General features: G+C 41.8%; 1 protein-coding gene across 3 annotated transcripts in view; it reads left to right on the forward strand.

The window, feature by feature from the left end:
• Positions 1 to 221: 221 nt before the first annotated feature.
• DOCK10 (dedicator of cytokinesis 10) overlaps positions 222 to 22,099 on the forward strand; it is a 263,031-nt gene continuing 241,153 nt past the window's right edge. For 2 of the 3 annotated variants that reach the window (XM_059167885.1, XM_059167886.1), the window contains exon 1: positions 222 to 431. In XM_059167885.1, coding sequence (XP_059023868.1) covers positions 309 to 431 — 123 coding nt within the window. In that variant the 5' untranslated portion in view covers positions 222 to 308. The remainder of the gene's footprint in view (positions 432 to 22,099) is intronic. The other variant, XM_059167888.1, reaches the window with a different exon arrangement.

Consider the following 22,099-nt stretch of genomic DNA (forward strand, 5'->3'; position numbering starts at 1 on the left):
CACGCGCGCCCTGCAGCCCCCGCTGCCGAGACGCCGCCGCAGCCAAGCCGGGGCCGCTCGCCGAGTTGGCTGCGCGCGCCCGGGGAGCGCAGAGTTTGCAAAGTCGTCGCGAAGCTTCGGTGGAGGGAAGGGGGTGGGGGAGTGGGGGTGCGCGAGAGAAAAACCCGCCTCTTGCGAGTAGAGCGAGGAAGAGGGGGGGAGAGGCTCCGAGTTCCGCTTCCTGAACGGCGGGTGGTTAGAGAAGGTTGGCGCGGGGAAGGCCGGCGGGACGCGCGCTCCGGGCCCCCGCGCTAGCGGCGCGGCAGGCAATGGCCGGCGAGCGGACCCGCAGGTTCACCCGGAGCCTGCTGAGACCCGGGCAGGCGGCCGAGCTCCGGCACAGCGCCGCGTCCGCCGCCGCGGTGGCCGTCAGCAGCCGGCAGCAGCAGCGGGTGAGTGTGGCGCGTTCTCCGCGCCTTCCCGCGCTCCCGGGGCGCCCCGGGCCCCGAGCCCGGCCTCCCGGAGCGCCCATGCGCGTCCCTCCCGCCCCTTCCCGCGTCCCCTCCGCGAGGCAGCGCCGCCGACGCTTCCTGTCCAGGGGCGCGCGGGGGGACCGGGGACACTCAGAAGCGCAAAGCGTGGGAGTCGATGTGTGTGGGTTCGGGGGCTGGGGAGGTGGCAGGAATGCCTCGAGAGTCACATCGGCACTAGGTTGTGGGGTGCGAGCGACCCGAAGGGTGGGGGATCCGCGCGAGCGGAGCCGGCGGTCCTCAGGTCTGCGCTCTCCCTCACCCCTGGCGACTGGTGCGCCTCGAGGAGAGGATGTGACCTGAGGTCCTCGCTCCGGCTGAAGCTGGGAGCCCCGCGTTAACGCTATCGCGGAAATAAATGTCCTTCGCACCACCCTCCGTCCACGCGGTAAAAAAACTACAAACCACTCTATGCTCCTCCAGAAAGGGAGCGGGGAACTGTTTGGAGGAGACGTGGGTCATTAAGTATCCAGTGGTTTCTGGTTTTTTCTAAGATGTTCGCGGGGTTCTCCCGCCGAGATCGCTTTATTGGTTACTTCCTCCTTATAACGCCTTCTAAGTTCTGGGTGATTTCCGCGGGAAATCCCTGGGGCAGCAGCCAGCCATTCCGTCTGATGCCTAAATCCTATCCCTGTGTTTCCAGATGCTCATAAGTTCCAGTAGGTGTCATACTCCCGGGTGTAAGTGTCAGGAGGAAAAAAAAAAAAATCAACTCTGGTGGGAATGGGGAGAGAGTGGGAAGAGCGCTCCAGTCAGACGTGGGCTCAACAGCCTCACTCTTGGCCTGCCTCTGCTGGACCGGAATCGCACGCTGTGGGTTTCATTTTCCTTATTGCCAGGAAATATCATTAGGAATTAAACGGCTTCTTTTAAGGGTGTCAAAGAAAGTGTTACTCTTGCCAGTCACCCATGAAGAGGGAGCCAAGAGCTGCCCAGAGCCAGTTCCCACAGCCAGGACTTTTCTCTAAAGCCAGAGGTCGGAAAGTTGAACAGAACGGAAGCTAATTGCCTGGCAGAGGGATGAGGCATCAGATGCCCAAAAGGGCGGGGGTGATTGGAGTGTAGCCAGGGTTGGTGGCCAGGGTGCCTTCTCTTTTACTTACCACTGGCTGCACTCCGCAGTTACCCAGAGGTGATTTCAACTGTTCACCAACCCTGTGCCAAGGGTTGCCCGTGGTTGGATATCAGCATGCACTATTTCGGGGCAGGAAGGATAAACTGTCAGAAAGGACATTGTGGATGGGGGTGGGAGGTTCAATTTGAGCAAAAGAGATCATAAGAAAATCTTCAAATATACATAGAAAATAAATTTTACTTTGGAATGATCAGTCGGGTTTGTGGATTTGTTGTTCTCTGCCATTTACTGTACAGGAACTTCATTGTGCAGTCGATTTGTTTTATTGAATCTCTGGACTGATCTGTTGGAGAAGTGCAGAGATATAAGTAGCATGCATTTGGAATAAACAGCTCTAAATGTTGTTTTTTATTTTTGTTTTGTTTTTAAGGGGATTCTCCTGAGTTCTGTGCAAGAATTTCTATAAAGAATTTGGATTCTAGTTAGGAGCCCATTACTTTCTTTGAATTTATGTCAGGCTTGAGATCCTAAGGTATCTTGTCAAAATGAATAAGCTCAATGTATTAAAAAGAGTCTGGGAGGGGGTAACTCACTGGCAAAGGTGTCCCTCCTCCCTCCCCTCACTTCAGCACCTTGGCCAACACTCCTGAATTAGCTTTTGCCAAGACATTTCACTGGATCTTACACATCTAGTCAGGCAGTTTGGGCAGCGATTTTGGCAGCAAGAAGACACGTGCTTTGAATTTCATTCTATCAGGGAACTCTTTAAGGGAAACAGGAAGGTGATGAGTTCTCTGAGTTGGCACCCACACTCAGTAGGATTCTGTGGGGGCAGAGCATCTCTTTTGAACCTAAAACCTTCTAATTGGACTATGTGTGGAGACTAATCCTAGCTTATGTGATCCAATCCCTTAAGATCCTTTATGTTTGTTGCTTCAAGTCCTCAAATCCTGGTTGTCAAGGGAGAATATTAATAGGATAGGGAAAGAAGATTATGGATAGCCCACTTCAATACAGTCAAGTAGAATTGTGGATATTGGAGCAAGCTGTCATATATTGAAGAACATTTGAGAGATACTAGAAGGTTCTATGGAACCTTCTAGTTTACATGATGCTAGATTCACATGATGCCCTTTCTATAAACCCTGTTTGGGGGGCCAAAATCCTCCAGAATGTTACAGAGAGATTGTCGTAGGGTTGAAACTCTGCTCTATCCAAAAAGAATAGACAAGGTTGTCAGATTAACAAGGTAGTTATGAGTTGCAGACTCTGAGAATAGGATATGTGTGTATATACACACTCTTACACACATGTACATAGGACAGGGAGGCTTCAAAATGTGTGTGATTTATGGAGAACACAGGGCAAAGAGATGCTGAGTGACAGCAATTGACTAGGGGGCCAATTTTGAGGGCAGTTACTGAAGTAAGTAGAGCTATAAACCGGAGCAAACTTGATTTCAGTTTTAACCCAAGGCACTATGGCAGACTCATGTGCAGACAAGATACCTCACCAGGGCCAACTTTATTTTAACCCCTCTTAAGAGGAGGGGATATCTGCATTCCCATGTTCACTGCAACATTTTCACAATAGCCAGGATACAGAAACATTCCGTAATGTCTGTAGAGGCATAACTGGATAAAGAAAATGTGCTCTATATCCCAACCTTAAAAAAGAAAGAAATCCCACCATTTGAGACACTGTGGATGAACCTAGAGGATGTTGTGCTGAGTGAACAAGTCAGACACAGGAAGACGAATAGTGCATGAACTTAATTATATGTGGAATCTAAAATAGTAAATCTGATAGAAGGAAAAAGGAGAATGGGGGTTACAGGGGGCAGGAGGTAGGGAAGTGAGAGGAGGAAGAGATGATGGTCAAAGACTACAAAGTTTCACTTACACAAGATGAAGGATTTCTGGAGATCCATTGTGCTGCTTAGTTAACAATACTGGGTTAAATACTTGAAAGTTGCTAAGAGGATAGATTTTTAGTAGTATTTTTTCAACACACACACACACACAGTGGTAACCATGTAGAGATGATGGTTAATTTATTTAACTTCATCCTGCTGATCTTTTCACAATGTAAACATGTATCAAAACATCAAATTGTATTCCTTAAATGTATACAATTTTTATATGTCACCGCATTTTAATGAAGTTCTTAAAAAGGAAAAAAATGATAATAATACATAACAGTTATGAACAAAAGCCATATATTTTAATAAGAGAAATATTTGCTCCTTAGTTATTCTAAAATTTTTCCATGGAAAACTAATGAATCACAATTCATGTCAATGCCCATCTTAAGATCGAGTAGAGTTTAAGTAATTTCCAGACACCCCATTCATGCTCACAAAGCAAGCCTTTTGAGAGCAGAATCTCAGTTGAAAAATGATTGGAAACATTTCTTCCATGTCAGTGGGGGAGTTTTATTCAGTGTTTTATTACTTTGGTTGAATATACATACGATGTTGGCCTCAAAGTTATAATGCCATTAATTAGAAATTCTTTACAGGAAACTATTCTTTTAGAATGTATGAAGTGCTTTTTTATTTTTGTTTGAATTATTTAATTTAGAGAATTTTCTATAATTCATGCTATAAATCTAGGATTTGCACACTTTTCTGCATTTATATTCAATAGCATTTTAAAAGAAAAATACTTTTAAGGAAAGTAGAGATGACTTTTCTGTTAACACCACATTAGGGCTGTCACTTTGAGAGATATAGATCTTTATTTATGGAACGTGATGGCGTGAGTCAGAGAAATGGAAGACTCTGAGGAATAAATAATCATCTGGTCAATTTTTGCCTGAAGCCTCTTATATATTTCCCAGATGGGAACCGCTTTATTTATATGTGGTCTTGAATGCATTTATGACATTTACTCTGTTGTTACACAAAAATTTCTCTGTGAGTCATTGTTGCATTGTAACTCACTTTATTAGCTTCTTTTATTTATTTTTATTTATTATTGAAGTAAAATTGACACACAGTGTTATAGTTATTTCAGGTATGCAATACAGTAATTCTACAGTTCCACACATTACTCAGTGCTTTCCAATGACAAGTGTAGCTACCATCTGTTACCATACATAATTACAACACCATGGCTATATTCCCCATACTGTACTTTTCACTTCTGTAACTTATTTCCTTTATAACTGGAAGTTTGTGCCTCTTATTCTCCTTCATCTATGTCATCCATACAACAACCCAACCACAACCACTCCTCTGGCAACCACCAGTTTGTTCTTTGTATTTAAGTGGCTTTTGTCTTTTTGTTTGCACATTTGTTTTGTTTTTTAAATTCCACATATAAGAAATCATAAGGTATATTTGTCTTTTTCTGACTTATTTCACTTAGCATAACACCTGCTGGTCTATGGCAAGATTTCTTCCTTCTTTTTATGGCTGATTAAAAGTCCACTACACACACACACACACACACACACACACACACACACATCTTCCTTATCCATTCGTTTGTGGATTTTTGCTTAGATTGCTTCCATATCTTGGATATTGTAAATAATGTTTCACTATACTTTGGGGTGTCTCTGTCTCTTTGAATTTGTGTTTTCATTTTCTTTGGCTAAATACCCAGTAGTGGAATTAATGAATCACATGATATTTCTGTTTATCAACATCTTTTAAAGAGGAAACGTCCTCCCAGAAGTGATTGTACTTACCCAGTATGGGCATAAGCAGAAAGCATAAAGGGTAAGTGGTTGAGAAAGGACACTATTGACTTCTGTAATCACAAAAATTCTATAACCTCACTTTCCTTTGACATTTTGTAACTTCTGCTGTCCTCCAGTGATACTACTTTTGATACTCTGGGAAGCTCTGAATAAGAAGCAGAACCTCTGAGAAACCCAAGATCTTTGGTTGAGAACTAATGTCTGTAAACATGTTTACAGGAGCAGAAGGAAGAATTTCCTCTCCTCTGAACTTTATGATATGTAAATGGTTAAGAGTAGGAGGGGCTTCAAACACATGAGTGGGAGATACTAGAATTTCCAAAAAGTAGTATGCTAGGAATGAGAGTGAGTGATACATGCAAAAAGTGATACTGAATGGAAATAGAACAGTTGTGTCACTGTCCTCAGCTCGGGTTCAAGCAGGATGCAGAGTGAGGGCCTGTTTGTTTGGCGCCCACAGCATAGTCTGGTTTGATTTGGTTTGGTTTGGTTTGGTTTGGTTTTGACAGGGGTCTTCATAACAAGGGTGTTTACACTTTAGCAGAAATCATAGTCTCACAGCTTATGTTGATGGTGTTCCTTCATGAGGAAGGTACCCGGCATGGTGAAGAAGTCAACACAAGCTTAGTTTACAACATCAAGGTTGAATGTTATTGATTGTACCAACTACTGTTTTTTCTTACTTCTCAAGCACATTGCAGAAGGGACTTTGAAGATAAACAGTAGCAAAAGGGGATCCAGACAACTTCTAGATGGGTCGAAAAACAAAGTAATGTGTGTGGTTCGTGGCTGTCTTCTCCTTCACAATTTTCCCTGAGCCTCACCAAGAAAGAGATTGGCAATGCATGTGTTAGGATAACCCACTGAAGGAGAACCCACGAAGTGCCTGGCATGCAGTTCAGTATGTAATTCTCAGAGCCATCCTGAGGACGTTATTATTGTTACAAATTACAGAGGAAGCCATTGAGATTCATAGGGTTAAAGACTTCACTTTAGGTTAAGGAACCTCTCTTGCACCCTGAATAGTAACTAGCAGAGCATTACCTTCCAGTTCTGTAGTGGCTTTCAGCAGCATCTCTAAACTGGAAAGCAGGAGGAGTTGAATTTGCTTGATGTTGCACTCTAATTGTTAGCTCTACTTAAGAAAGAGGAGCTCTGTCCTTCCCACTGATAATTCAGAATATCTATCACTGCCCATTCCAGCTTTCCTGTGGGGTTAGAAGCCAAAGCAAAAGCTGTTCCAAGACCCATAATAATGTTAAACCCTGGGGCACTTGGGTGGCTCAGTCATTAACCGTCTGCCTTCAGCTTAGGGCATGATCACAGGGTCCAGGGATCAGCCCTGCATTGGACTGCCTGCTCCGCAGGAAGCTTCTTCTCCCTCTCTCACTCCCCCTGCTTGTGTTGTCTCTCTCACTGTGCCTCCCTCTGTCAAATAAATAAATAAAATCTTTTTAAAAACGTAATAATTTTAAACCCTCTTACAGCAATCAGAGTTCAGTTGTTAAGTCCTTCAAATTAAACTTGTTCCTCCATCCTTATGCTATCAATCTGGCAAAGCCATAAGCACATTGTGAAAGAGGATGGGGTTATTTCTTCTCAAGTCTACCTCTGTCTAGAACAGCCTGCGTCTCCATCTCAATCACTTTGCCCCACTCCAGCCAGTGCCTGAAATTTTCCAGTGCCTCATGTGTCCTTGAGCATGTATTTTCATTTATCTAGGTTGTGTTGTGATTCTTTGTTCATGCACTTTTTTATTCAAAGGAGTGATTTGAAGTGTCTTACAAAGATGCATATAAGGCAACAATGAAAAATGTAGTGAGTAAAGGTAAATAGCAATAATAGCAACAACAAAAAAGCAGTAGTAGGAAAGTTAAACATTGTCAAGAGTAGGTTAATGGAGAAGTGTTAGTGAATACAACTCATAGCCATTAACTCCTTCCTACAGTCTTGCTAAGACTGTTTCCTAGTGGCCAAGTTGAAAAGGAAAATACGATCAGCCATGAGATTAAGAGGTCTGCAATGTAAAAGAAAATAATTTGCTCTGTACATGTTCAGCTTTAACTTATACTGAGACTCAAGAGACAAGACATTGTTTCCTATGATTTTCATTCAGGACAATATAGATTCCCACCACCTAGAATGTCCATGGGCCAGCTGCTTTGGAATCACCTGAAAGCTTGTTAAAAATGCAGAATCCCAGTCCCCATGGCAAATCTACTGGAAGAGAACATGGATTTTAACAAGATCCTCTGGTAATTTATATGCATACTACCATTTGAGAAACACAAAAATTAAGCTACAACTATAACCATAATTTTGCAGTATATTGTCAGTCAGGCAATTGGGTGAGGGTCCAATACAAGAGAGTTTCTTCCATGACTCTTTGAAAGAGTTGCCTGAGGCAAAAATAAAGTTTAGCTCACCTAGAAATGTATGAAAATGGATTGGTTCCTTGCTGAGTGACTTTGGAAATTGCCTTGATAGTTTCCGTTATAGTTTCTCCTTCATGTCACATCTTAACTGTAGTGTAATCTTGTGCTTCCAGACTAAGCAAAAAATTCCATAATGTATATAAAATAGGCACAATCTGAATCTGAAAAAGTCCTGACCCGGGTTACAGCCCTAAAGACCAGCTCCAGGGTGCAGCTGGTGTTACCCTGCTTACCAGAAAATTTTAAAGCAGGAACACTAACACTCATGAAGGACACTCAATAATGACTTTTCGTTGTTGCTTTATAAGATTTATGTTACTATCATTGAAACTGTTAGTGATTTGAAAATAATTGGTTATACCAGGACATCTGATAGCTAGAATCAAAATCATGAAAGGTTTCTCTCTCTCTCTCTCTTTTTCTCTTCTAGTCACTGAGTCTCAGAGAAACATGATGTCTCTCTTTCTCATAAGAAATTCCATCTCAGGATGGAATTCTCTGGAGTTAAGGTCTAGATTTCCCCACATGTTGTGACATGGTCCAGGATCCCTTTGACTGGCTGTCTTTCAGCCTGTTTTGGGATACTCTTTCCTCTCTTCCACTGTTCATGAACAATTTGAGCAATCTGGCCAGTTTGGGAGTTGGTGCAGGGAACCTCAGAGCGTGTGAATCTGGAGAGCAGAATTCCAACCCTGGCCCTTTACCGGGTCATGCCTCCTTTTGCAATCTCCCGTTTTCTCATCTGTGAAATTAGAAGATTACACAATTAAGTCCTTCTGTTGGCCATTCCTTGGCTCTTGAGTTCTGATGGCTTCTCTTTCTCCTCTGTTGGGTTTTCAGATGTCACCTTCTCAGAGGATCTTCCTGGGTCACCAAGTGGAAGCTGGTGTTCCTCAGCCTTCCCTCCACTGCAACCTTCTGTGTTCCATTCCCGGAACACGTGTTCCATTCATTTTCCTCATGGCTCCAACCACTACCTGAAGTAGATCTTTTTACTTATTTAATTTCTAGTTTCTCTTTCCCAAACTTCCTCTTTTCAAATATATATGCCATTGAGAAAAGGAAAGGTGTCTGTTTCACTACTTTTATACTTTATTTACTATATGAAAGTCGGGGGGAGTCTCCCTTTTCACTGCAAATGAGGTGCTAAAAGCAGCATCAGGAGAGTGGGCTGGTTGTGCACCAGTGAGTGATTGTAATGGAATTATGACTTGCAAATGGCCAGTTTGTCGGTGTCTGCTAATGATGTTCCTTGAGTCATCTTCTTCACAGTGTACTCAGAAAGAGAGTGGGCGTATCCTATGTGCCAGGGACTTGACTCATACAATCTCTGTTAATCCTGATGACAAGTGCACAATAAATGATTTTTATTCCTATTCTAGAGACGTGGTGGGAGATGCGTTAAGGTCGGGCTTGCCCCAGATCAAATGACTAGTCATGGATGGATCTTGGAGTCACAGGCAGGTAGCTCAGTTGCAGAGACAATGTTCTCCACAGCTGCTCTGTCCTGCAGACCAGTTGCCAAAGGCGGGTGGGCAGGCAAGCCCCATTACCCATGCAGTCAGCATCCAAGCGAGAGAGAGCAAGGATAGAAAAGGAAACCCCAGAGAACTTGCCACAGGAAGAGGTTTTGAAAAGAAGCTTCTTAACAAGAGAAGACCTGTGGCTACTTCTGCTCTGCTCAGCCATGCCTTATCCATGACATCTCAGCAATGCAGGACACCAGGAGAGACTCCTGCTTTGGACACTGTATCTGCGCTCAGTCGTTTCCCTAGGAATGACCAGCATGCAGTGGGTTAAGCTTTGCAAACAAAGCTTCCTTCAGCTCTGAAAGGGGCATCATTTGATTCTTCTCTATAGAAATCCATTTCTGGCACGATAAGCATGGAATAATTGGGTTGCAGCATTACATCTGCTACATTGTCTTCTGTAGTCTTGATTTTGATGCTCATGTTTACAAATGAGAAGAGTTTTTTCCACTGAAGTGAGATTTATTTGCTCTTATCTTTTACTGCAATATCAGTCAGCTGGAAAGAAATGCTTGTGTTTGCTGGACGCGACATGTTGACCTACATTAAATGATGTAGAAATAATAAAATTTAATGAATGTGACTGAGTTAGTGGCAATACAGAAAAATACTTGCTTTTGAAAATGTTAATATTTTGCAATTGGATTGAAGTAGAAACGCCTCTGAGACTAGAAGAATTAATGGACCCAAATTAGGCAAAGTTCCTTTAATTGTGCTGCTAAATGTGAAAATAGTCAGTTTTTCTAATTCAATTTCAACATACCACCTCTCCTGACATGGAATTGGGGAAGCTTGGCAGCTCTTTAAGCTAAAGACCAAAATGGCACAGAGTTTAACAATAGGATCTGGAGGGTGGTCTGTTTAAAAAGATGACACCATTTATGATGGCACAATGAGCTTTTCTTTATATAATTATTCTAGCAATTACCAATTTAAGTGACTAATTAAGTTTGTCAAAATGGCCAATGGCTTTGGACTTTCAAATTGCACATTCTATATAAAGAACATAGGCGTGAACATTTGATGTGGCAAACAAGCAAACAAAAAAAACTTAAATAAAATTTGCTACTCAGTGAAATGTGATAATTAAATTATTTTTGAACAGCCATTATTTATTCAATTAGCTCTTAGAAGTCCTTTCGTCACTGTTCTTTAGAATGAGAAAATGGAAATTGTTTACAGCTGAGTAACTTTCATAAAAATGAAGTGATATGAAAGCCCAGTGACTTTTTTGAAGAAGAAAATTCAAATATAGATATCTAATATTTAAAGTTATTTATGTTTATTCTTTTACATTATTTATTTACAAATCAGACATTTAAGGGTGGCTCAGTCGGTTAAGCGGCCGACTCTTGATCTCGGCGCAGGTCTTGATCTCAGGGTCGTGGGATTGAGCCCCGCGTTGGGCTCTGTGTTCCACATGGAGTCAGCTTGAGAGTCTCTCTCCCCTGCCCATCTCCCTGCTCTCGATTTCTCGCTGAAATACATAAATCTTTATTTTATTTTTTAAGAAAATAAAAATCAAAATCTGACATTTATTCAAAAGAGAATTTATTTTCCAAATGAAAAGTATTCCCATTTGCTTTAAAGCATATCTATATACATAACCGTAAGGTCTCTCTATATGTGAAAATGTTAATAATAAAATTTATTGGCATATTGATATGGACAGAGAGGTTCTTTCAGGACCTTTCTGAGTGCTAACGTGAAAGGTTCATTTATCAATTTCAATTTTTGAAGTCAGAACCATTATGTGGCTGCTATCCAATCAATTTGAAAAAAAAAATAAAGTATCTTTTTGTTATTAGGAAGCAATGGCTTCTAGGCTGTGTAACCTTGACCAAGGCTTTACGCTTCTTTGGGTTTCAGGTTCCGTGTCTTTAAAACAAGAAGGTTGGACACTGAGACCTTTAAAGATGTTTTAGTCTTAAAAATCTAGGGAGTTCTCCTTTTAAAGTTTTTCATACAGGATTAAAATAGACTTTTTCTCATCTTAATAACATCATTATTGATTAAGATACCTGATTTTAGCAACTGGAGGAACTGGCTCAAATAGGCTACAAGCAAATTTGTTTCTCAGTGATGAAAATGGTAGAACCTGGCTATTGGAGGACGTAATGGATGAAGTGGCCGTTCATATACCCAAAGGACTGGCCAAGGGGGACGAGAATTGGCAAAAGAACAGTCAGCAGTGACAAAGGCGTGTGAGACAGGTTCTTCCAACCTGGGGAGGGGGGACTCCAGTGCAAGGTTGCAGTCTCATTTCCCTCTTTGCCTTCCTGCTGAGAATAGAAAGACCCACCTGCATTAAGAGAGGGAGCTTTCCAGTTCTAGCACCCTGGTCTTTGGCTTACAGGCCTGGCCAACCTCCTCCCAGCCCTTACATGTACAGAATATAGGTGAGCGGTAGGGAGAGTTTGAACTCTCCCCCAAGCTTCCCAGCTCTCTGCCATCAAAACAGCAAGAACTCTCTTGCTAGTTCTCTGTTTTTTGGTTTTAGTTTTTTTGGGTTTTTGGGTTTTTTTGGTCTCTGCCTCTATCACTGCCTTCTTACACCTGAGAAAGGTAGCATTGTCTGTCTCTGCCCTAGTATGATTTCATAGGCATTAGAAAGACAGCAGACTCTTCTTTCCCAGATTGTTCATCCAGAAGACTGATCCAAAACAAGGTCTAGGGTATTTCATTCATTAGTTGGAGATCAACCTTAAATACAAGAGATCACCATTGACTTAAATTCAGGCCAAAGGGAAAATCCATTCCTTGGCAGGTGTACCTTGGAAAAGGCCTGGATCCCTTAGGACAAAAGGGCGTAGGAATGGGAGACTAGTGGTCTCATCACTAACCACAAACTAGTGATTTCATCACTTTATTTGTAGCTAGTTAACACAGTTAACCATGGCTTACATGACCCTGGTCCCTGTTGCCTCTCCTGGTCCTCCTGGGCCTGTGTGTGGTCTGTAACTTTCCAACACCCAAGAGGCCTTCAAGAATAGGCAGTGTGATTATTGTTTCCATGTTTCTGGGACAGCAAAATATCTGGCACATAGTAATTAAATGCTTATGAAGTGTAAGAAGGTATGTCCCCCTTAGACACGGCAGAAGTACAGGTTGGGTGTGGGGTGTGCAAAAGGGAATCTGAGTGCCTGATTTGCCGTAAAGAAGGTCCTGGGTCCTTTAGAGAAGAAACATTTAGGCGATTGAGTATCAGCATATAGTAGCTGTTCCATGGGCATAAATTGAATTGAAGTAAACTGAATGGAATCAAATTTAAGATTCCCAAAAAAGGCTATTCAAAGACCCTCCCCCCAAAAAAGTTAATTATTGTTTGGCATAAATATGTACTCTTGAATAAATAAGATTCAGCTGAGCAGGTGTTATCATTGTTCCAACGCCAGCTCCTTCCCTTGTGGGCACCTCGCTGGCACACACAGACCTCTCTGTTTGGCCAGCGACCCTGTGAGCAGTCACAAGTCTGGGGCAGAATGAGGCTCTGCGCTGGGTGCAGAAAAGGATGGATTAAAATTCAGGAGGCGTGGGCGACAGAACTTTGACAGCAGTCCATTTGCAGTCCCATGATGAACAGTGGTTTATATATTCAAGAAACGCTTCCTTTACCACCAAAGCTATATGATTTTATCAGTGAATGTTCATGCTATTTTAGTTCTTAAAAACTCTGTTTTTGCCTTTAGGTCAGGGAGCTTTCCTAGCCCTGTATTAAGATACCTTAATAACATGCTCCATGGTTTTTTTTAAATTCCAATTTTCACTTAATAGTCTCTTTTTACATATGTACTTTTTAAAAATATTTTATTTGTTTATTTGACAGAGAGAGATCACAAGTAGGCAGAGAGACAGGCAGAGAGAGAGAGAGAGAGGAGGAAGCAGGCTCCCTGCTGAGCAGAGAGCCGGATGTGGGACTCGATCCCAGGACCCTGAGATCATGACCTGAGCCGAAGGCAGCGGCTTAACCCACTGAGCCACCCAGGCGCCCCTACATATGTACTTTTTAAACTCACATGGCTTTTATTAAATTTAGTAACTCAAAACCTAGAAGATAATGAAGAAAAAAGCTCATGATAACAATTAATAGCAACTCTTGGTGTGTTTATTTGGAGCATTTTTCTGTTGATAGAAGTATTCTCTGACGCACATTTAAGCTAACACTGAACATGTAAATGTTTAATGGGCATTAAGTGATTCAAGCTCAATTTTGTCCTGAGGATTCTTTCTTCTGGAACTCATGTCTACCAATCCCACATGAAATCCATGTTCTGAGTGAGGGAAGAGAATTGGTACTGCATTTCTTGGCATCCTATAGCTATAAACATTTAGAACTGAAGGATAAGTTAGTCTAAAGCAGAAAAGGAAACTGAATCACAAAGAGGTTTCAGTGGATGTGGTCAGGGTCACAGAGCAAGGCCACAGATGATCTCAAACCCACTGACTTTTGTCCTTCAAGTCATTGCACCATCTGCAGCCATCAGTATAATTTACTACCCTTAAATGAAAGTCCAGAATTTTGCTTATATCTCCACTGGCCTCTCCAGTAAAAGTGATTAAGCCTTTTACCCAAATAGAGCACTGCTTGCAGAAAACTTTATATAGTACACGTGTGGTTTACTTCTTGAGTGTATGAAGTCAGTATTACCTGTTGCTTGTTGAGACTCTGTGATTTACATTTGGCGACAGATTGAAACTGTGTGCCTCTGGTGTGTGAGTGTCAGGAAGGGTGCAGTTGTGTCCTTGGGCTTGTGTAATTCCTGTGAGCTGGCACAATGTCTTTTGTTGCTGCCTCCAGTGACCTGAATGATGGCATGTGATCTCTGGTGTCCTAAAAAGTGATCAGAACTGGACTCAGTCTGGGTCTCTGTGACTTTGTAGAGATACAAACACGGTCACTGGATTTCCATGGCTGCCATAAACAAGGTTACCACGTATTTCACACAGATGTATTACTTTACCATAGTGCAGGTGAGAGGTCTGGTAGGGTTCTCACTAGACTAAAATCAAGGTATTGGCAGGGATTTATCCCCTTTTTGCAGGCTCAAGGAGGAAAAATCTGATGCTTGTTCACTTGGGTTGTTGGCAGAATTCAGTTCCTTGAACTGAAGGGCCAAAGCTCTGGTTTCCTTGCTGGATGTAAACCGAGGGCCATTTTCAACCTGTAGAGGTCACCACATTCCTTGTTCATGGCTCCTTCCATCTATCTCTAAGACCAAAAGTGGTGGACCAAGTTCTTCATGGGTTGTATCTGTCTGCCTTTTTCTTCTGCTGTTAAAGACTCATGTGACTAGATTGAGCTATTTGGGTAATCCAAGATAATCTCCCCATCTTGGTGTCTTTAACCTTAATATCAGTGACAAAGTCCCCTTTTCCATGAGAATTGGCATATTCCAAAATTCTGAGGATTACAATGTGAGCATTTCGGAGGAGTCTACCAAAAACACATCCGGGAGTATTATTAAAAGGAGCAAATCCTCTCCAAGTACTCTTTTCTGATTCTACTGTGAAGTGGAGGAAACAGTCTATCGTAGGAGATCAGAATTGAGTTCCAAAATGCTTTCTATTTCTGTGAACTTGATCAAGCTAAAAAACCTTAGTTTTTCTCCTTGTAAAGTAAGGATACATATAGTTTTCATGAGGATTAAATGATAACACATGTATAATTTCCTTAAGCTACATTCATGTTCATTGTCATAGATGCCGCCCATCTAAGGAGAACATTACCCATCTAAGGAGAACATTACACATCGCCTTCTGTGCCCTGGTTCCTAGGAATGGGCATCACTGTAACTTAGCAGACAAGAGACTATCACCAAATATGACTGTAATGGGGTCTTCTCTGGGCATTCAGGGGAATCTGAACTCTGTCTGAAACCTGCTCCATCTCTGCCCAAGCCTCATCATTATGAGAGTAGCTTGATCTGTAGGAAATCTCAAGCCTAGCAGACCCTGAACTTCCTTCTCCATATTCTGTCTAGTATCATGTACTGAGAAGCCTGGTAGGTGGGACTACATACTCTGCAGGTCAGAGCCAAACAAGCCGCCTACAATTTGGGTACATTGACTTAATGATTATGACTCAGAAAGATAGGCTGAAACTATCCTTTATCTTTTATCATTTAACCTAATAGCTAAACGAATCATTTAACATATGCAATTTTATTCAAAATAGCATCTTTGATTCACTAATAAGGAGAGATTCAAACTCAGTACATGCATTGGTCCAGAGAATGGATCAAGTGTTCCTTAATATATTGTCAGTTCTTGAAATATCTTAAAGGAGAATGGACCACTTACTGTTGGGGTTCACCAGGGATCCAGCCTTAGACTTTCTTCTCTCTGTGTTTCCTGAACCCCCCCCCCAACAGGATTCATCTACTCACACAGGTTCAGCTCTCACCTGTGCACAGAAACTCCCTGTTCCTTCTCCACCTTGTGTTCTGCCCCTTCCTGGCTCAGCAGCCCCTCAGTGACTTCAAACTCAACATTTTCTTGCCTCATAAATCTGTTTTTCTTTTATCCTGAGTTCCATACCTTAGTTGATCCAGTTAATCTCATACCAAAACAGTACTGAATCCTGCCCCCTCCCTACTACCTCACATCTGATCATACTCCCTGTGCAGGCAGTGCTACCTCCTGAATCATGCAAATATCTCCCTGACTTCAGTGATCTAGGTTAGTCATTCACAATTTCTTTCCCAAGTCGTCTCTGGGCAATATCGTTGAGGGCTTTATTCCAGACTTCTAACTAGTCTCTGATCTACTCACACTAGCTGTAATCCACCTTCCACACTTTGCCTCTATTAACTTGTGAGCACGCAGCTTGAATCGTGATTCATTTCTTCCTGAATGCTGATAGTGAACATGATTACTGCCCCCAGGGATCAGATATCACCTGGTTACAACCTACCTTTCCAGCCTCGATTTTTATTAGAGTCTATCTTCAACTTCTTCCGCACTAAGTCTGCTCAAGGTTCTGGACATTTCCCACGTAAGCCATGCATGTTACCGGATGCTCGCAGCAGGCTGCCTTTCTTTCTTGTCTTGTTCAATCCCTGTTGCCTTCCAGATCCAACTCATTTCTTCCTTCACCTCTTACTCTCTCCTGAGGCCACTGACAGATAGTCCCTTCCTCTTACACATTTCCATAGCACTTCCTGAACATGTGGATTATTTTTTGTTGTAATTATTTAGTTCTTGTCTCACCTCATCAGACAGTTACAGCATTTTATTATAATATAATAAATGATTCTTGGTTGGATGGATGAGAGATGCATGTGCATTTTTATAGTTCTTTGACGTGTATTTACCACTCCATGTCATTTTCAAAAGTGAAATGCCTGGCAGATATTATATGCAAGAGGAGAATATGGCATTATCTTTCTCTTCCTTTCATAGATGCCTAAATATTACTTAGCTTTGGAAATAATAGCCCAGCATTCAGATCCAGTGCTTTCGAGAAAATGGAACAGGTTCAGAGATTTTTTTTTTAAAGGACCCATTTTAATTATTGCCTTTCAATGATGTGATGTGACTCTAAGGTAACATTGCATTTCAATTTGATTTCTCTATATTTTAAAGTGCACACCCTATCATTGTTCACTGGAATTTTTAGCTCCTGAACATTTCTACTGGTTCTAAACTCTTTTCCTTGTTGCACAATACATTGTACATTAAATTTTTATGAATTATCCAGTTGCTGGAAGAAATACAGAGACATTAAATTGCACCATTGTTAACATGGAAAATCTTTGGTTTAAGAGCTCCAAACCCCAGCATCCTCTTCCTGCTCACGGGTCACTTTTGAGCACCTGGCATGCAACATGCACCTGTGAGCCGTAGGCTTTTGTGTTATTCTTCCCCAGCCCAGAGAGCTCTTTTCACCATTCTTCCTCAGCTCCTCACTCATCATTTCTTCAAGGAATCCTTCCCTGATCACCCACCAGACCATGGTCACTCTGCTTCTCTTCATCCCAAGCCCCTCCGACCCCTGTAGGGAACCCCTACACACTATGTGCTTATCAGTTCCCTGCTTTGCTTTCCCTTTTACTTTATTTTGAAGAACATTCAGATTTACAAAAAAGGTCTGTAAATATATTTTTAGTGTAAAACAATATAAAGAATCTCATATACCTTTCCCTCAGCTTCCTTGAATATTACCATTTTATCACAATTAAAAATAATAATTTCTTTCTCACCAGTCTTTCTGTCTCATTTTCTCTTTCTTATTCTCTCTCTCTAACACAAACACACATACTATTTCTTTTCTGAAACATTTGAGAAAAATTGCATACATACTGCCCTTTTAGCTCAAAGTAGCTCAGGTATATTTTCTGAAAGCAGTTCTCTTGCATACCTATAATATAATGATTGAAATCAAGACATTGACATTGACACAATAATAATATCTGGTTCATAAACCTTACTTAGGTTTTGCCAATTGACCTACTATATTTTTTCCTGGTCCAGGATCCAAGGATTAAACTGCATTTAGATATCATATCCCTTTGGTCTTCTTTGACCTAGAACAGTTTTTCAGGCTTTCTGTGTCTTTCTTGAACTTGAACTTTTGAAAAACATAGGCCCGTTGCTTTGTAGAATGACCCTCAGTCTGGTTTTAGACGGATGCGTTTTCTTGATGACACTCCAGCTACGCTGTTTGGGGCACATATCCTCAGTGCAACCTGTTGGTGTATCCTGAGTGCAACCTGTTGGGTGGACATGATGTTAGTTTATCCCACTTCTGGTCACTTAGTTATGATGGTGCCTGCCAGGTTGATCTTCTATAAAGTTACTAGGTTCCTGTCTTAGTCAGCAGGCACTGTTAGAACAAAATACCATAGGCCAGGTAGCTTAAATAAACATTCACATCTCTTAGTTATGGAAGCTGGAAGTCCAAAAGGAAAGTGTACACAGGTCCAGGGTCTGGTGAGGACCTCTTATTCTTTGACAGAGGGACATCTTGGTATATGCTCACAGAACAAAAAGCAGAGAGAGAACCAAGCTCTGGCATCCCTTATAATGACATTAACTCCATTTGTGAGGGCTCTACCTTCATTATCTAATTACTTCCCAAAGGCCCCATCTCCAAATACCAACACATTGATGGATTTGGGGTTCAACAAATGAATCTGGGGGACTCAAGTGTTCCATCCTCTGGAACTAACCAGTTCCCTCTGCAACTAACCAGTAACTTGTGGGGATATCCTCTGAGACTCCCCTGCTTCTTCTCAGAATTTGCCACTAATTTTAGCATCTGGAGATACTTTCCTGAAACAACTAATGCAGTGGCTGGACTTTTAGGTTTTTTCCATTTTGTTTTGTTTCCTTATTGGCTCTTACAAATCCAAGTGGAGAGGATTCTGGAGGACTTGCCTTCCTACAACTTTAGCGATGCTGCCAGACTTTTTCCCAAAACACTGTGCCCTGTTCCTCAGTCATGCATGCTTCCTTGATACACGTATTTCCAGACTTTTTCATTTTTGTTGGTTTCCTGGGTGTAAGATAGCAACATCGTCTTGCTGTTTTCAGCTGCATTTCCTGTTTTGAAAGTAGAGCATCTTTTTATATGTTTACGAGCTATTTTTGTTTCCCTTTCACACTGACAATTTAGCATACAGTTGGGAGATTTGAGGTCCTGTCAGCAAGGGTTTCAAAAATTAATGGTAGGATGATGATTAGAAGGGTTTTTTGTAGAAGGAACTTTGTTGAATTTATTTAAGTTGCATTTTGAAGTTTCGCCAGCATTTTCTTAGCACCACATTGGTAATTAGGAACAGCACTGTCTCATCATCCAGCTTCTGGCCTTCTTTACTCACTACGTGAGTGTCCTGTATAATATCCTCATAATGAGATTCACAACAATAAATGCAAGCAGGTGTCTCCATATAGGAAAATGCCAAGTATTTGAACTTTGCCCAAATCCAGGCACAAAAGGGTTATTTGGGCCACAGAATGTTCTGGCCCAAAGCACTCTTTGTGTAAGTGTTTCATTTAAATCGAACTGAATTATACAGCCTAAAAATGTCTAGTTCATTCCATTTGAGTCACTGTAAACACCCAGAGTGGAAGGCAGAGAGCAATTTCAAAGTCTCTCTTTTCCCAGACACAAATTCTCGTGGCAGCAGGTAAGTTTTTAGACGATTCTTTTTGATTTTAGGTTAACAGCTAAAGTCTATGCTTGTAGGAAGCTATGTGGCTGGGCACATGAGTTTGACATAGAAGAATAACTCATTTTTACTGCCACAGGGTTGCTACCGCTCAGGGTTGCGACTCGAAACTGGATATGGGAATGCAATTGCAGGGGTTCTGGTGGGCAAGTGTAAAGCATCAGAATTTATCAACAGACACCTAGAGAAGCCGAGAAGACAGCTCAGCGTGACCCATCAGGAGAGACAGGTGAGGCATGGCCAGGTGGCTTGCTCAAGGTAAACTTCCGACTGACTCAAGTGTCCCGAAGGAGCTGCATGGGCTTTGTTATACTGACATGACTGTTGATGTTGAGGAGCGGCCTTAAGAAGACTGAAGAACACACACACTCAAGTTTGTGTTGGAGGAGAGCTGGGAGGGAAATCGAGCAAAGAAAGCCACCACATCAGATCCTCAAGACTCTTTCTTCTGTGCTCTCTCCCAACCGAATTAGGGAAATCAAACTGCAAATTCAAGAATCCTAAAGTGGATCAATATATGGGATTGTTCCAGAACTTGCTGCAGGCATTTGCGGTGTCCACCTGGACCCAACACGGGATGAATTTCCACCCCAGAGGGTGCATGGTCTTGTCTTTGCGGACAAGTTCCTCCCTGAGTTGATCTTTCCCCCATATCTCTGCCACTTCATAAACAAACAGACTGGTTAAAATACACAATCAAGGACAGTTTTGAATGGGGAAATAATAATAAGTCGGCATCCTGGAATGAGGACATAGGGCCCTAGATTGGTGCAGGGAAACATTAGTATCTACTTAGCTTTGGTAGAAACGAAATAAGGAACTCATGATTCAGTCTACTGCCTAGTGGTGTTGTCAGGTTCTCTGATGGCTGGAGGATATGCTGTGGAGCAGGACACTTATGGCGCCCACCACGAAGGTTGTTCAACATGAGGCAAAGCTCTCCAACTCTCCTCCCCTTTAGCAAACTGCTTTTTTTTTTTTTTTTTTTTTTTTTTTTTTTGCCCAGCTGTCCCCAAAGTGTAGTTCCGGAAACAAAATGCTGATGGTTACTTCTCTGCAGATGTGTTTAAAAGCAACGAATAGGGGTGCCTGGGGGGCTCAGTTGGTTAAGTGTCTGACTCTTGATTTGGGCTCAGGTCGTGATCTCAGGGTCCTAAGATCCAGTCCTGAGTTAGGTTCCATACTCAGCAGGGAGTCTGCTTGAAGATTCTCTCTTCCTCTCCCTCTTCCCTACCCCACACTTGTGCGCACACACTTTCTCTCTAAAATAAATAAATAAATCTTTAAAAAGAAAATAAAACCAATGAATATAAGTAATATATTTCTGTATCACACTGTGCATTCCATCACATTTATGGAATTATTTTCATACACATGCAAGAAGGGTGTGTGTCTGAAACCCAGGGTTCTTGGGAATCTAAACCAATTTCATTGTCCTTACTAGGAGGAAATACTCTAGTGTGTGACAGAAACTGGATTTCTGAGGGTGGAGATTGTCCTAAATGATAGCAAGTGCTGCCTCATTCATCTCCTTTTGAGATGTTTGACACACATTTTTAGAAAATTACATCATCTCATCATTGTCATTAAGTTGATAAATTGTCTTTTAGAGTCTTAAAATAGCTACCTCTACTCAGAGGAGAGAAGCCCCCCAGAATATATACCAGCAGTCAGAGTCACTTTTGTCCATCCAAATAATGTCATAAAGTATGATTTCTTGGAGATTAATCAGAATAAACAAAATGTAGGAGGAAAGAAGCTTTTAAAATATTCTGTCTTGCTGGGTTAAGTTGTTTGGCAGAAAGCAGATTTTTGCTTCAGGATTAGCTCATTATTCCTCCACTGTTTTGCCAATGTGCTCACCATATTTTATCATGGTCTTTGCTGTGACTCATTTGTTCTGCTCTATAGGCTGTATTGACAACAGACGAACATAAATGTGTGTCTTATTCTCAACAAAATAGCAATGGCATATGGTTACAATTTTTATGACTCCCCTTTAAAAATATTATATACTTTGATAGTGATTCAAGACTATTCACTTATGAATCATTACTAACGTGAGTATTCTAGAATGAGAGAGAAAAATAACATGAAATTGTCAGCCGTTTCAGATTATGCAAAGCCGTAAAGGGAAGTGCTCTACCGATCTAGGCAAAGAGTTACATGTATGTTGAATGGGTATCTGTGACTGACTAGATCCACAAGGAATCAGGTCCAAGAACAACATATGGATGCAGATATGCTTGTAACTGACACCCGTGTCTTCGGGCTGTAGCTTGTTGGTTCAGCTTTGTCAGTTGGTCACACAGCTTGACTGAAAGCATGGGAACTTGCCTAACTTATATTCAGATTTTGGCTGCTGATCCTGAGCTTAATAGTCATGAAATCAGTAGGCTGTGCTTTGCAGAATAATAACTGAACATTAAAAACTTTTAATCTTTTTATTCAACTCTCACATTCCAGCCTGATACCCAATGCCAGAGCCGAGGGCTGTGTCTGCAAAGGAGCTTCCAGCGATGAGAGGATAAACCCTCCGCGTCGAAATGGAGGATCTGGTGTCAGATGAATGTGCAGCAGGCCACTGTGTCTGACAGAAAATAGTAGGCATTGAACAGCTGGAACCAAATGGGAGCCAGGAAGGGGGAGATGCCAGGACAGTCAAAAATGG

This window comes from Mustela lutreola, chromosome 3 (genome assembly GCF_030435805.1).
Source record: "Mustela lutreola isolate mMusLut2 chromosome 3, mMusLut2.pri, whole genome shotgun sequence".
NCBI lineage: Eukaryota > Metazoa > Chordata > Mammalia > Carnivora > Mustelidae > Mustela > Mustela lutreola.